We start from the raw sequence: 16,663 nt of genomic DNA on the forward strand, positions 1-16,663 counted from the left end.
TCCCTTTAAAAAAAAAATAAAAAAAGACAATAGCCTGAGGTTTACATTACAGCAACGAGTCATGATTTACTACTTGCTATTGCTAGTCAGAAGCAGTTTATTTCAAAGGGAGGGACAATCTCATGGTAGAAAGCATTTTATTAGACAAAAATTTTGATATGCAGAGTGCAAGTCGAGTTATCAACAAAAGACAGTATATTCTCAATGCAAATAAAAGTTTAGTCAAGCTTTAGGAGTACAGTATTAAATAAATGGCCCACACGGCTAACATTGTAAATGTGACACAAAAAGAACAATGTCTCAAGTGAGAGCAAAAATTATTCAGTGAATTTCAGCACAATGAAACTCAGTAGAAAGAAATATGTTACAATTAAATAAACGGGAAGTAAATATGGCAAATGAATATAGTAGAGGCTTATGTTAAATAAAAACACAAGCAGGGCATTAGCCTACCCCTATGCTTCAGCATACATCACCTTAATACGTGCTTATATCATTCACAGCATTTTATGCATTTAAGTACTTGCTTAAATCACTCATAGCATTTTATGCATTTAACACATGCTTAAACACTCACAGTATCTTATCAATTTAACACACGCTTAAATCACTCAAAGCATTTTATGCATTTAACACATGCTTAAACACTCACAGTATCTTAGCAATTTAACACACGCTTAAATCACTCAAAGCATTTTATGCATTTCTGACCAGGCTTTAAGGACATAATAATAACAGTTTAATCAATAAAATTCTCATTACGTGTATTTTCACATAGTTCACGTATTACAATTATTCACTAATCTGGAGACACTCTGGGCTATAATTCGTCCAATTTATGACTAGAGTTAAAATTACATTAAATTTCTCCACTTGGCTACATATTAATCATTGCTTTATATTGTGTATATTTTCTATTTCTATTAATTTATCCCCTTCTTTTAAATGCCAGATCTTAAGAAATTAAGTGGAAGGCTTCATTGTTGATAAGAGGTTAGTTCACTGCATGCAGTGTTGTTCTGGTCTAAAATGAACAACGGGGATTTTAAGAGACGGAAGAGATTTGTTAGTGAAAAGCGCCACAGGGCTAGGCTAAATCGGAGTATGCCCCGGTGGAATTAGCTTTTATGATACAAGGTCAGTGTGTGCCTGGAGTGTCAGTCTATATGTACATGCATTAATATTTTATTCCAATATAGTTTTCCTCTCATATCACACAACGGAATTCTTAAGAAGTAACTCCAGTCTGAGTTAAAGTGATAGTGTTCCCAAAACTGAAAATTCTGTTGTCATTTACTCGCCCTCTTGTTTTAAAACCTGTATGGTTTTCTCTCATCTGTGGAACACAGAAAGAGATGATAGACAGAATGACAGCGTGTTCCACTGAAAAAAAGAAAGCCCCCAATATGTAAAATGCAGGGGGCAAAAATACCTGTAAATTACTCTGTTGTTTTATCAGTTATATTTGATATATTTGATTATATTCAAATATTTTTATAGTGATGGATTTACGTATGGCTTTAGTGCTTTACAGTATATCTTACAATTATTAGTCCTAATTGTCCAGATTTAGGATTTTTTAAGGGTCACTGACAAATAAGGTTGTCTGAGGTGATAAAATGTTTTCATAATTTATAAAACACGTGTCAGGTTCGTAGACATGCAATCTTTCAGTTCATGTTGTTTTAAAATAGTTTCCTTGCACTTTCAATACACATGTGTATACACAACAACTTCATCATTAATTGGAGAAAAAAAATTCATGTTTCAAGGTGAAATTTTTTTTTGCAAGAATATTTTTTTCTCATGGTTCTCAAAAGAGCTGAACAAAATGTGCTTTTTCATTAAAATGTCAAAATGTTGATATTTTATGATATGACAAAATAATGATTTGTTTTGAAATCTTCACTCAGTATTGTGGGTCTTAAGAGATCTTCTCTGTTTTATGATGTGTGTCACATGACAACAACATGTTGGCCTACATGTTTGTTGCACCACATGACTGAGTTGGTGGAGAAAAGTTTTTTTTTAATGTAATTTTAAGAAATAATAATAAAATATAACATTTACAGTATATTATATTGAGCATAACTCATGCCAACATTCCTTTTTTTTAAAGAATTTCAGCTTTTAATGAGACTGAATTTTCTTACTGTCTCTGGACTGTTGCACTACATGACATTTTTGCCTTTAAGCCTCAGAAAAAAAAAAAACATCAAAATGACTTGGAACTCAGTAATTGAAAACATGTTCATCATTGAAGAGGTGTATTGAAATAATTGTTTTGTGTGAATTTAATTTGTAATGCATTTTTAATAATTTATTAGACAGACAAAAAATGATCGTCACGTCATTGACCATTTAATTCATTTATGCATTTGAAGGTTTGGACATATAAGACAATATGCTGTGGTTTTATATAGTTAGAAACCAAACATGCCTCCTTAAACATAAAAATGCACCAGAAAATTCCAGGGCCAAATATTGCCTCTTATTAAAAAGTTTAAAAAGAAAATGTCTGACACTAGTCTTACACTGCAAAGCTATTTTATTAATTAGTATTTTGTCTTGTTTTCCTTTAAAATACATAAACATCCTTAAAACAAGATGTGGTTTTTGAGAAGCAAAATAACATTAAATATTAAGTCTTGTTTTCAGAGAAATCTAACTTATTTTGTTAGGTTTATGTTCAAAGTAGAAAATATATTTGCCAATAGGGTGTATAATAAACGTGCATTAGGTTAATCTTTCTTACCCCATTGCAAGTATTTTTTTTTCCCCCTTGTTCCCTTAGCATATTTTCATAATTGTTTTCTTAAAAAAAAAAAACTTCTATCACACAGGTGTACGTGCCCTCATGGCTGGACAGGCCTGGATTGTGGAGAGGATGTAAAGGAATGTGCTTCCTCTCCTTGCCTAAATGGGGCACATTGTGTGGAGTCTGACATCCCAGGGGAGTTCTCCTGCACCTGCCCACCGTTCTTCACTGGTCCCCTTTGCGAACAGCCCTACAACCCCTGTGACCTGCAGAATAACCCCTGCCTGCACAACTCTGCATGCCGTGCCCGATCAGATGGGACCACTCTCTGTGTTTGTCCAGATGGTGAGATATTCAATCGAGCTGCATCTTAACTGCTGATCTACCATTGTGTGTGTGAGGTCTTTGTCATTCATAGGGCCTCTAGCACTATGATTTCTTATTCACACTTTTGTTGCTTGTTAATCTAAAACCATTGCCTTCCAGTGAGGTTCTTCTTCAGCTACAATTTAGTATGTTTCTATTGAATACCTCTTTGCTTGATTTAAATTACAACCCTGACAGGGGCCAACACTCATGAAAAACTTGGAAATAAATCAGGAAATAAATTAATGTATATTTCTATAGTGAATATATACCTGTCACGATCCCCGGTTGTCTGCCCCGTGTTTTACTTGTCAACTGTCATTAACTACACTTCCCATAATTCCCTGCCTTCACCTGCCTTCGTAACAGAACGACCGACCAAGATGGATGCCGTGGATGTGTTTATTATCGTTACCTTTGCCCTCCGTGGATGTTTCCCCAGCCTGTGTACCCCTTGAATGTTTTTGTGTTTTGGTTTTGTTTTCCCATCGTGGACGTTTCAATTGTTCCTGTCTTGTTTGTTTGTCTTCATCAGTTTCAATAAAAAACCGCATCCATCTTGGTCGGTCGTTCTGTTACGAAGACAGGAGAAGGCAGGGAATTTTGGGAAGTGTAGTTAATGACAGTTGACAAGGGAAACACGGGGCAGACAACTGGGGATCGTGACAATACCCTTGTGACTGTACTGTAATATATACAGTTTATTATTATTAATATTATTATTATTATTATTATTATTATGATGATGATGATGATGATTTAGATTTTGCTCTTTGTGACTAGATTTGCCTGCAATCCAGCATAATAACATCAGTTGGTACATTGGGAGTTATTTAAATCTATTAATTTAATAGCTTGGCAAACAAATGGAAATTTGCGCAGAAATCTCCTAAAAAAGTTATGAAATTTCTTTTTATTTAGTTATCATGAAAGACTGGTAATATCATGGAAAAGTCATGGACAATCATTGGTCAAAAAATGTGGGATACATTTCTGGTCAATGCATTGCGTTTAGGTAAAGCTGTCTTTCTACCTGTACAATGAAAATAAATGGAGCTTGACTTGACTTGAAGAGAATATAGATACTTGACTTGACAATAACATGTTCCAGACCAATAGATGGGAGAATGTATTCTGTAAAAAAACGTCAGTATCTTTTTTGCAACGTGTTTACACTTTAAACTTGCCCTGTTAACCACAACAAAGAGAAGCAGATCCAGCAAATCATAAACATAAGGCAATAATAAATATTATAAATGTATAAATAGCTATAATAAAGTAACATTTCTTGGAATAAAACAATCCTCATTAAGTTTTGAATTACCATTTTCCACCCTCTCTTTGAAAAATAGCCATATGTTTCTAATGTTGGGATCATTCAGATGGATATGCAGAGGGGCAGGTGCTACACAGCCAGGAACAGCACAAAGTTTGCAATCTTTTCCACATGTAGTACCAATTGTAATAATAGTATCTTCATAACCTGGTGCTAAGGAATGATAGTGTCTATCCGACTTCCTACTTGTTACTTCACTGTGACTGGGCGGGCCAAGATTCTAAATACCAAATAATGTTGGCATTGTTTATGTGTAAATGTGTGCAGCTAAATGTTAATGTGCTCATGATGTGACATCACAACCATGAACATTTCTTAATGCACCGCAAGACGTTTTTGCAGCTTAGTCTCAATACAGTAAATGGTCTTTAGGAATTAGGAGGGAATTCTGAGATCTTAAATTTAGAGCATGTTTACATAGTACATCTAACTCTTATTTCAAAAGGCCAAGGAAAATTATTATTATTATTATTGTTTTCACGATATAGCACCTTTAATGTGTTTTAATTGAACTCATTTAAATGTTTATAGAGGATACAATATAGTTAATCTTCACTCTTGAATTGCAAGCTTTACGCTCATCATACGTTCCATAGTACTCCACATTACTGTATGCACCTATAAGGAAACAGCAGCTCCCTGGATATGTATGACCTTCTCACCTTGTTATGCAACATCTCCCCTGCAGTATGTTTCCATTGGTGTCTTCAGCATGGGAGAGAATTATTGTGGATCACACACTGATTTGAAGTCATTGTGACCGCTTGAGTTGTACTTTCTACGTGGTTAAACTGTGGCTTACCCTGCCAATGATTTTTCCATTTTCTTTGCCTCCCTATTTTTTGAGACTCTCTCTGCAGAGACAGATCAGACCCCATCACTTCTGCCAAAGCAAAAGTTCCAAGTGTTTCATTAAATTATGACTGCAGGTTTCCATCAAAGGAATACGAATGCTGTCTGATGGATGCATATAACGGGGAGAAAAGAGGTTTCTCCTCAATCTCTTTAATCACAGTGAAGCACACTCTCACACACATGTACACACACACACACATCTGTTATTTGAAACCTTCCTCCTGATATTATTATGGTCGTTGAGGCCAGATCATCTGCTCCTAATACAAGCCGGATGTATTTCAGTGCACAGATTGCTCTAACTTTACATTTTTGCACATTTCTAATGCAGTTGAACATAATCCCACCGTTTCACAGAGAATATGATGTGTCTCCACAATGATGCAGATGCTGTCACATGTATTCAAAGACAGCAGCAGTAGTGAATACCACAATGCTGTGGAGCTCTATAATATGGAGATCTGTTTTAATATGTGGCTTCTAGGGATGGGCATTAGTATTGATGTACTCGGAAGTCCAATGATTGTTCATGAAAACATGATTATTACAGGATAATTCAATAATAATAATGGTTTTCACCCACCGATAGCGTAGTATATTTGTTCTCACTGTCTGGGTCATTTTAATTCCTGATTTACAGAAGGAATTATTCAAATCAGGTATGCAAATAAACATTGCAACTTGCTTAATAGACAGTGTTGGGTAGTAATAGACTACCTCTAATCTGGAGTAGTGGTGGTGGCGTAGTGGCTAAAGCACAGGACTGTTAATCAGAAGGTCGTAGGTTCTAACCCCACGGCCACCACCATTGTGTCCTTGAGCAAGGCACTTAACTCCAGGTTGTCCCTGTAATAATTGCACTGTAAGTCGCTTTGGATATGGATATGGATATGCCAAATGCATAAATGTGAATGTAAATGGATTACAAAATCATGTTGACTACCACACCTGGAGTCTCGAGTTAGAATCCAAGGAGTGCTGAGTGACTCCAGCCAGGTCTCCTAAGCAACCAAATTGGCCCAGTTGCTAGGGAGGGTAGAGTCACATGGGTGAACCTCCTTGTGGTCACTATAACGTGGTTCGCTCTCTGTGGGGCACATGGTGAGTTGTGTGTGGATGCCGCAGGAATAGAGTGAAGCCTCTACACACACTACAGTATATCTCTGTGCTAACGCGCTCAATAAGCCATGTGATAAGATTGACGAAACAGATGCAGAGGCAACTGAGTTTCCTCCACCCGGATTGAGGAGAGTCACTACGCCACCACAAGAATTTAAAACACATTGGGAATTGGGCATTCCAAATTGGGGAGAAAATCGAAGAAAAAAAAAAGTTAAAATCAGTCGACTGCATTTAGTGTGATAAAATCAATTATTTACCTTTTCTGTGTAAAGTTATATCCAATTTTGTATTATAAAAAAAAAATAAAATTTGAACAATTAATGAATATAAATAAACACATAGCAGTGCTATTTCAGTGCATTTAGCATCTGGTTAAGGCATGCAGATAGGCTATAAAATGCAGGTTATAGTAATGACAAATTATTGTGTGGTGGTGAGTGGCATCTTCAAAAATCATAAAATGGAATTGAGCCATTGTTAATAGTGGAATTGTAATGAGAATTGTTAAATTCCTTACTATATCCATCCCTAATCTGGTGGCTACCCTGAAGTCCTTTATGCTGCTGCTGTATGAAGTTGAGATGAAAAAGTCTGACTCATCACTTTCAAAATCCACACAGAGAAAAGGCCCTGTACACCATAACTCTTAAATTAAGAAATGATCATGTGCATGTCTCTGTCTAGATTACATCTGGTTGTTCTTGAAACATTAAGTATCTGAATGCTTTTTACCTTGTTATACTGTATATCCGACCTCTGTCAGCAGAACCTGGGTGACCTGGGATTCGCAATCAGTCTACCCTGGCATCCGTTCTTCTCCTGTGGGCATCCTGAATGAATGAAGTCTGTGGGGATAAGAGAGGTCAGGGGCCAGACAGTGAATTAGTTTTTTTGTATTACTGTGTTGTTAGAGTATCAGGGAGGAAATGAAAAGAAATTTAGGGATGGACAAAAACAGAGCAATTTGGCAATCCAAGGATTTATTTTCTTGGGAGAGAAATAGAAAAATTTGCATCCGCCGCATACATTACTGAGCTAGAGATGTGTGTAGGCTTACACGGCACCTGCTTCTCTCTCTCTCTCTCTCTCTCTCTCTCTCTCTCTCTCTCTCTCTAAACACTCTGACTCATAGCCATTCACAGCCTACACTATATATCCAAGTACATGGGTCGGATGGCAGATGCACTGCGTGTTATTGCACAAAGAAGATAAAAGATTATGTGGTCTTCCCGTCTTTTGCAGAAATAGGACAAAAAAAATAATTCTTTCATTATTTACTCACACTTAAGTCATTACAAACACGTAGGACGAGGGCTTCCGCGCAGATCCATAAAACATCTTAAAATGTTTTAAATTCAGTTTTCCAAAATTTAAGGCCATAAAAAGTTTTAAATATCTTAAATAATAGAACAAAAGTCTTCATTATTATTTAAAGAGGTTTTAAATTTGAGGGCGGAAAGATAGGAATCATGATATGACCTAATGTTATTATCAAACTTCAAAAGAATACAGTTGAATTAAATAAATGCATGCACTGCATCCTTCTAAGAGAAAACATGGCACTGTTATATTTTCTCCAAGCAAGTGGGTACTTGTGAATGTTTCCAGATGTTGCAGAGCAGTTCACAATCATTAGGCCATATCGGAAATTTATGACAAGCGATCACTAATGATCAACATTGAAGATGATGATATAGTGTTGATGAAATATGACAATGTTCACTATTGTCCATTATTGTTCGGCCGCTAATTTGCAAATATTTATATAATGGTACTGTCACGGAGCGCTCAGCTACGCCTCCCTCTGGTTTCATCCGCTCCCTCTCTCCGGAGTTTTAGAACTGCACTTCCCATTTTTCCCTCTGGTCATCATCTATCTCCATCCCTGCCTGGTCTATCTGATTATCCTCATCACCGTCACCTGTTCATCATTATCTCCCCTATATCTAGACTGCCCCGTTCATTGTTACTTTGCAAAGTGTTGTTTTGCTCAGCGGACATTACCAAGCGTTATTCCCTGATTCCCGTTATTATCTGGACCTTAGATATCTGCCTGGACTCTAAACTCTGTGAACCTTTGCTGCCTGCCCTGACCCTTGCCTGTGTCTGATTACGAGTACTGGATTGTCCCTTTATCAGAACCTGTTTCTGTTTATGTCTGCTTCTCTCTGTTTGATCGCCTGTGTGAATAAACTACTGCAAATGGATCCAAACGCCTCTGCCTCTACACTACAGAACACTTCGCCATCACAGGATCCAGCAGATTTGTTCCGCCTAGCCCACGAGGATTCTTCGCAAGCATCGGAGTTGGTTACACATCGTCAGCAGCTGGTTAAATTGACTACTCTCACTGAGGAACTAGTGAAATCTGTACGAGCACTCACCCCAGCGATCACGGCCGCTAATCAGGCTCCAGCACCCGCTGCACCTGCTCCTTCACAGCCTGTTGTGAGTACCTCTTCCAGCACTCCCAAACTGTCATTCCCCGAAAAATTCACTGGATCACCCATCACTTGTAAAGGTTTTCTGATGCAGTGTGAGATCTATTTTAACCAGTCACGGGAGCATGCCACCGACGACAGCCGTATCTCCTTTGTGTGTTCGCTCCTCACTGGAAAGGCGCTGGAGTGGGCAACGGCGATGTGGTCAGGAGGTCAGCTCTCTACTCTCTCTTATGATATGTTTGTTACTCACTTCAGAGAGGTGTTCGAACACCCAGCGGATGGAAAGGATCCGGGGGAACTTCTTCTTTCGTTACGCCAGGGAAGCTCCACAGCGGCCGATTACACTCTTGCCTTTCGGACGCTCGCTGCACAGACGGGCTGGCCTGAGGAACCCCTCAAGCTCTTATACCGAAAGGGTCTCATCTCGGAGCTTCAGGGAGAGCTAGCCTGCCGCGATGATGGAAAGACTTTGAACCAGATTATGGAGCTCGCCATTCGTCTCGATCATCTCATCCGGACTCGCCTCTCATCGTACAAAACTAACTTCTTTGTTAATCCCCCAGTAAGCACAGAACCCGAGCCTATGCAGATCGGCTTCACCCATGTCACTACGGCCGAGCGTGAGAGGAGAAGGCGGCATAATCTGTGCATGTATTGCGCTCAACCTGGTCATCTGAGAGCTTCCTGTCCAGTGAGACCTCCTGGGAGACCCACATCCACAGATTCGATTGCGGTGAGTCCTCATGTTTCATCTCTAAACTCACTCATTTTGGAGATTTCGCTATATTCAAATGGAAAGAGTGTCAAAACTAAAGCATTAATTGACTCAGGAGCGGCAGGGTGTTTTGTTGATCTTGCTTTTGCCAAAACTCATCATCTTCCTCTTGTCTCTTGTGATCCCCGGATGGCAGTTGCAGCGTTGGATGGACGCCCCCTGGGGACCGGGAGAGTGCAGTACACCACACAACCCCTCACGCTTAACATCGGCTCTCAGCACACCGAAACTATACAGCTGTTTACCATTAATTCACCTCTTCATCCAGTAATACTAGGATTTCCCTGGTTGGAGAATCACAACCCCCAGATTTCCTGTCAGAGAGGAGGATTTCCCAGTGGTCTCCCCGTTGTCAGAGGAACTGCGCACCCACTGTCCAAGGTCCTGAAGCGTGCCTCGTTTCATCTACGGAATCAAATCTTCACAAGGTACCGGCAGTTTATCATGATTTAAGCCGGGCATTCAGCGAGAGAGAGACTGATCAACTACCGCCACATCGAGCGGGCGACTGTGCCATTGAACTCCTACCTGGGGCTGTACCTCCTCGCGGGAGAGTTTACCCATTATCTCAGCCTGAGACTGAGGCCATGCAAGCATATATCGACGAGCAACTATCCAAGGGCTTCATTACTACCTCTACATCCCCTGCTTCAGCTGGATTCTTTTTCGTGAGAAAGAGGGACGGTGGTCTCCGGCCGTGCATTGACTTTCGGGGCCTGAATGAAGTGACCGTTAAATATCGATATCCTCTGCCGTTAGTTCCTGCTGCCTTGGAGATGCTCCGCACAGCCCGGTACTTCACCAAGCTGGATCTACGGAATGCTTATAACCTGATACACATACGCAAGGGTGACGAGTGGAAGACAGCATTTTCCACTACTACCGGCCACTATGAATATCGGGTTATGCCGTTCGGACTTTCCAATAGTCCCTCCGTGTTCCAGGCTTTTGTCAACGAGATATTCCGAGACCTGCTTAACCGAAACGTCACAGTTTACATGGATGATATCTTGATCTATTCTGAGACTCTCGAAGCGCACGTTAGGTATGTGCGAGCCATTCTGAAATGCTTAATTGACAATCAGCTATACGCCAAGATTCAGAAATGTGAGTTTCATCAGACCCGAATCTCTTTCCTGGGCTACATTATCAGCGCCGAAGGGGTCTTTATGGATGATAGCAAGGTCCAAGCTGTGGTCAATTGGCCTCAACCCTCATCTGTGAAGGAGTTGCAACGCTTTCTGGGGTTTGCCAACTTTTACCGCAGATTTATACGGAATTTCAGCATTATCGTGGCTCCCCTCACATCCCTTCTCCTTGGGAGTTCAGGTGGTCTCCCGAGTGCACTTCAGCGTTTGAACGACTGAAAGATAGATTCACCACAGCACCCATTCTTCACCACCCTAATCCAGAGAGGGAGTTTATCGTGGAGGTGGATGCTTCTAACACAGGAGTGGGTGCGATTCTTTCACAACGCCATGACAACCCGGCCAAAATGTTCCCCTGTGCGTTTCATTCTCGCAAGCTCAATTCAGCAGAACGTAATTATGATGTGGGCGATCGTGAACTCCTGGCCATGAAGGCAGCCTTTGAAGAGTGGAGGCACTGGTTGGAGGGCGCGCGTCAGCCTTTCATTGTCCTCACGGACCACAGGAATCTGGAATACATCAGATCCGCCAAGCGTTTGAATGTGCGTCAAGCTTGCTGGTCCCTGTTCTTTTCCAGATTTAACTTCAAGATCACTTACAGACCGGGGTCTAAGAACGGGAAGGCTGACGCTCTCTCTCGTCTGTTTGATAGTCCCCATGAACCATCCAAACCTGAGTCTATTCTCCCCTCCATGATAATTGTGGCACCCATGCAATGGGATATAATTGCTGAGGTAACTGCTTCACAGCAAGTTCACGCTGCTCCGCCAGAATGCCCTGCAGATTGCCTCTATGTTCCTCTCGAGCTTCGCCATCGTGTCCTCCAATGGGTTCACTGCACTCCCAGTGCGGGACATCCTGGTGTCACGGCTACCACTCAGCTCGTCTCCAACCGTTTCTGGTGGCCTACTTTGCAAGCCGACGTCATCACTCTCATCCACCAGTGTGTTATTTGCAATACAGGTACACTACATAATCCAAATGTAATGTGATATATATGTGGAAAACATGTCTTGAGTATTTAACACTTGCACATATCCTAACCTGTTATACTGATAAACAATATTAAGGCCATGTTGAATATGTGTGCACCTGCCTATTTAGGTAATTAATCTGTGATACATTATTTATTTTGGGAATGTGTGTGTTTGATTTGGTATAGGGAGACAGTATCCATTTTATTTGTTCAAGTCTTGAAAAAGGAATTAAACAGTCTTAAGTTTGATTTAAACAATTTTTTGAAGAATGTGCACACTCCACTTTTCCGTTCAACAAGCTCAAAAAAGCAGTCTTTATGACTCCTGCCCAATATTGCAAGTCTTCATTTTTAAGCAAGCTACTCAAAAAATAGTTATGCTACCAACTGCTCAACCAAAACATTTGTTAAACTAAGCTAAAATCTAAACGCCAAAAGTAGCTTACAAATTTAAGCTACTTCAATTTTTATTCAACCATATGCACAGAGCATATTGTCATAGATAAAGCATCTAAAATAATAATCACATGATGTTTACCAATGACATGGTACAGTATAGTACAGTATAGTGCAATTCAGTATACAAGTATACAGTATGGTGCAATATAAAATGTATGTGCATGTATACAAACCCATGTGATCAAAATGAAAAATCACTATTTTTACATTTTATTTTTCATATTTATTATACTACTACCTCTTAAAACCCATGTCCATTTGAACATCATTTCCTTTGCACACTCCTGTATAAAAACTCATACATATACTATTCATCTTATCCTGTAATTCTGTGTCTAGATGTTGTATTTCTGTATGTACATGCATCTGATCAGAGGCCAAATTCTTTGTGTGTGTGTGTGTGTGTGTGTTTGTTGGGTGGTTTACAAGGACAGTTTTTTAGATTAAAAACAGGTAATTACTAAGGTGTTATGCTATAAATGGGGTTTATGAGGACATTTCTAGTGTCCCCATAAATCAAATCTCTTAAAAAACATACTTAACTATGTTTTTTTTATTATTTATTTTGTTTATGTAAAAATGCAGAACATTTTCTGTGAGGATTGGGTTTAGGTGTAGGGTTAGGTTTAGTGGATATAATCTATAGATTGTACTGTATAAAAATCATTATGTCTACAGAGTCCTCATAAGGATAGCCACACCAAAAGTGTGTGTGCGTGCGTGAGCTTTCGAAGTCATTCAGATTGAATCGCAAACAAATTCAGACCACTTTGCTATCACACATGACCAATTCATTGTAAAGAACTGACTCAGATGTTAGTCTGACATCTTTAGGTCTGATTCAAAACTGGCGATCGTAAACACCGGATACATGGTATGAAAAGTGAAAATTCCCTTATCAAAACTATAGCTTTGCTACTGAAAAACTACTTGATTTAAAAACTAGCGAAGCTACCTCCTCGTTACTAATAAATGTAGTTAAGCTAATAGATTTGCTGTTTGTAGAGAAGCTACTGCCCATCACTGCAAGCCTTCTGAAGTAATATGATAGCTTTTTGTGAGGAACAGATTGAAATGTAAATTGTTATTCACTTATAATCTTCTTCTCTGACAGAGCTCAAAAAATCTCATTCACACTCATGTTCAGATTAAAATATGGCTTCTTTAGAATCTTTATACCAGGTTTGATGTCACTGACGGAGAATACGATATGAGAGCTGCAGCATAGGGGAAGATTTTTTTGGTGAAAAACAATGCACATTTCAGGCTGAGTCACCTCAAATCATTTTTCAAAACGAAATTTATTATTATTAACAATTATTCTGTAATAAAAATGTTGTTAAGTCAATTGACTTATCTGCATATATTGTAAAATAATGTGTTTTATTTGTTTATTTTCTTTCTTGCATGGTAGCCCAGGCAAGATTAAATCACTCTATAATCTATAAAGTATGACAGCGTAAAGCCTTCTCTCATTAATAAACTGGCCAATCTGAATGTATAATAAAATGACACATCATTTGCTTCCATCCAAAAATGCAAAATGAAATCAAAAGGAAATTTGCCTCCTTATGCATATTGTGTAAACCAATCATTATCAGAGGTAACTTTTCAAGTCAATCAGCTTTCAACACTGCAGTTAGCATGTCATCAAGCCTGCTTGTGGTTAACATAATGTGACAGGTGATGCAAGACTTTCAAATTTTAGTTTAAGTTGTTGAAGCATCGTTCATGGTGATCGGAAAGATTATAACGCTTCGTCAACGTGAAGACTATTTTAAGATATTGGGGTGAGATTATCTTTACACATGAGAATAATTATAATCAAAAAGATAATAAAACCTAATGAAATCTTATTTTGGTATGATAAATTAATATTGTGTTAAATATTTGCCTCCTCAGAACATTTTCTCATTGACTGCCACAGATCATTTGGCTTCAGAAGACTTGGATAGGGCATGAGTCATAAGGACTACATTTTATGATACTTTTACAGTGTTTATTTGTACTTTTTGGAGCCTAACAGCTTTTGTCAACAATAAACTGTCCTGGTATGTCCTTGTGTCCCACAGCCAAATGTAGAACGCCATTAGATTGAGTAAATAATCACTATATTTTCCTTATATTTCCATATTTTAGTAGAAATTTTCCTTCAAATTAAACATTGTGGCAAATTCCAACAATTTACAACACATGGCTAGTGTGTCACACAAATGGCACTAGAGTCTTGATTCACAATTGAATTCAGTTTAGTAGAGACAGGCCACTTCTATTTCAATGAATAGGAGAAATTGGAACTCCCAACCAAGAATCTCTAGCGCCCAATGGTCAACGGATGTAGGGGCTGGGTGAAGTCTATTGACAATATCCAATATTTCTCGATAATTATATATTTGCTCTAAAATTGCTCAAAAGAGTTTTTTTTTCTTTTTCTTTTTTTAATTAGAGGAACCATCGTTTCATCCAAACAATCCATTGTTATTTACAGCTTAAACTGCTTTACTCTTTAACTAGGCTGGTTGGTTGGTCAACAGAAGTGTTTGACACAGTAATGAACTGCTTCCCCAGCTGAGTCGGAGAGATAGGAGACGACAGGAAACAGCACATATCTCTCCATGCAAATGATGCTTTCATGCATCATTTATTGAGAGACAGGCACTGAGCCACAAGATCACACTCTGGCTCTTGTTCAGCTGAGCAGGCACAAACCTTGTGTTTACACAGCAGCTTGATTTGAGATGTTCTACAGCAAGATCAAGACCGGCCAGCAATAACACAGCACACCTGAGGGCAGATACGAATGAGCGAATGCAAACAGAGAATGAGAGTGTAAAAATACACAAAACAGTCACAACTGCTGAATGATGAAAATGAACAGATACACATGAGTTGGTTCCCATCCCTTATAATTTCAAAGGCTCCCTCAACCCCTGCTGACATACCAAAAGTATCAAAAGTTTGAAAGCACTTAGGCCCTGATTACTAAGATTCCAAATAAAAGGTAATAATTTGCTCATTCAATAAATACATTTTGTGTGCGCTTCATGGGTGTTTGAGGGTGAATTACAGGAAAATGTGCCCAAAGAACACGTGAATAATATGAAGTGTCTGGTTCTCATCCAAGCTAGTAAACCAAATTTGCAGCTATACAACATTGGCTGATTATCACCAGTTCTATGTACAGTATATCACAACATAATTATTTGGCATTTTGTTTTGTGATTTCACTAGAAAGGATAGCAAGCTGTGGAAAGTCATTAGATATGTGTAGCACTTTGTCGCTTTCTGCTTTTGCAGCAACCACTCAGCAAAACATTAAAAACAAGAAATTTCAATGCCAGATCACCTCTCATTCAAATATTCACAAACAAAATTAAAACCCTCAAGAATTGGAGATGCTTCCTCTGTATTAGATGCATCCCTGCAGAAAGTTATTTTGTAAAGTGGTGGGGACAAAATCGTCCATTGCAAAAATGTCCCCACCAGAAATGATGCCTATGGTTCCATCATTGTGTTTCAATGCAATTTTCTGTTGGTCGTGCAGCTTATGGGCGAAGTCTCTGAGGCCTTCCACATTTTCTGGTGTATTTTCCGCCTCTTTTCCTAGTCTTTCCTTGCTTTCATTTCTTCTCCTCCCTACGTAGCATTTGTCCCTCCTGTCTTTGTTAGATTGAGATTGTATCCCATTCAAACCAGTCGGAAAAGGCTTCTCTCTGCAGTTGGCCTTATCTTCTCTACTGCATGATTGTATCTCTGCTCCTATTGCAATGCATTGCAAAAAGTATGTGTGGCTATACATTTGCGTGTGGCTGCAGGTACATCCTTTTGTTGTTTTAATCTTTGTGTGACAAGGTGATTTCAATAGGAAATGGTCCCTGTTATTAACACTGTGGTGAGTTGGAAAGATGTGATGGATGTGATGAAGTGAAAAGGGCTTTCCTCCATCACCCCACCAATACCACCACCAAAACAACATTCTACATCTCTCTTTTAATCTATACTTGTAATAAACAGCTTTTTATTGGCTTTTTAGTAAAAAAATAAATAAATACATAAATGTGGAACAAAATGATTCATGAAAAAAAAAAAGTGCCAAATATATTTCAATTGATACAATGTATAATGTATATTGATATACTGTATGGACATATATGGACACACAGTATATATATATATTTATTTATGTGTGTGTGTGTGTGTGTGTGTGTGTGTGTGTGTGTGTGTGTGTGTGTGTGTGTGTGTGTGTGTATAATGAATGGCAGTATGGATTGATATGTTTGTTTGTTTTTTAACAGTTTACACTGTTGTGTTCTCTAGACTTCGCTAGATAGGAGCACTTATATATTCCATATTGGTTGCCGCCGAACCGCATCAAAGCTCATTATCATAATGTTGCCTGCACTTCCTTCTGATGCCAAAACGGC

The 16,663-nt window shown here is 38.8% G+C and overlaps 1 protein-coding gene across 1 annotated transcript in view; it reads left to right on the plus strand.

Annotated features, from left to right (window-relative positions):
* The window catches only part of eys (eyes shut homolog), a 313,033-nt gene that overhangs the window by 118,274 nt on the left and 178,096 nt on the right, over window positions 1-16,663 (plus strand). Inside the window, exon 19 of the mRNA XM_052089876.1 lies at window positions 2,844-3,103. Coding sequence (XP_051945836.1) covers window positions 2,844-3,103 — 260 coding nt within the window. The remainder of the gene's footprint in view (window positions 1-2,843; window positions 3,104-16,663) is intronic.

The sequence above is a fragment of the Xyrauchen texanus genome, chromosome 24 (assembly GCF_025860055.1).
Source record: "Xyrauchen texanus isolate HMW12.3.18 chromosome 24, RBS_HiC_50CHRs, whole genome shotgun sequence".
Classification (NCBI taxonomy): Eukaryota; Metazoa; Chordata; class Actinopteri; order Cypriniformes; family Catostomidae; genus Xyrauchen; species Xyrauchen texanus.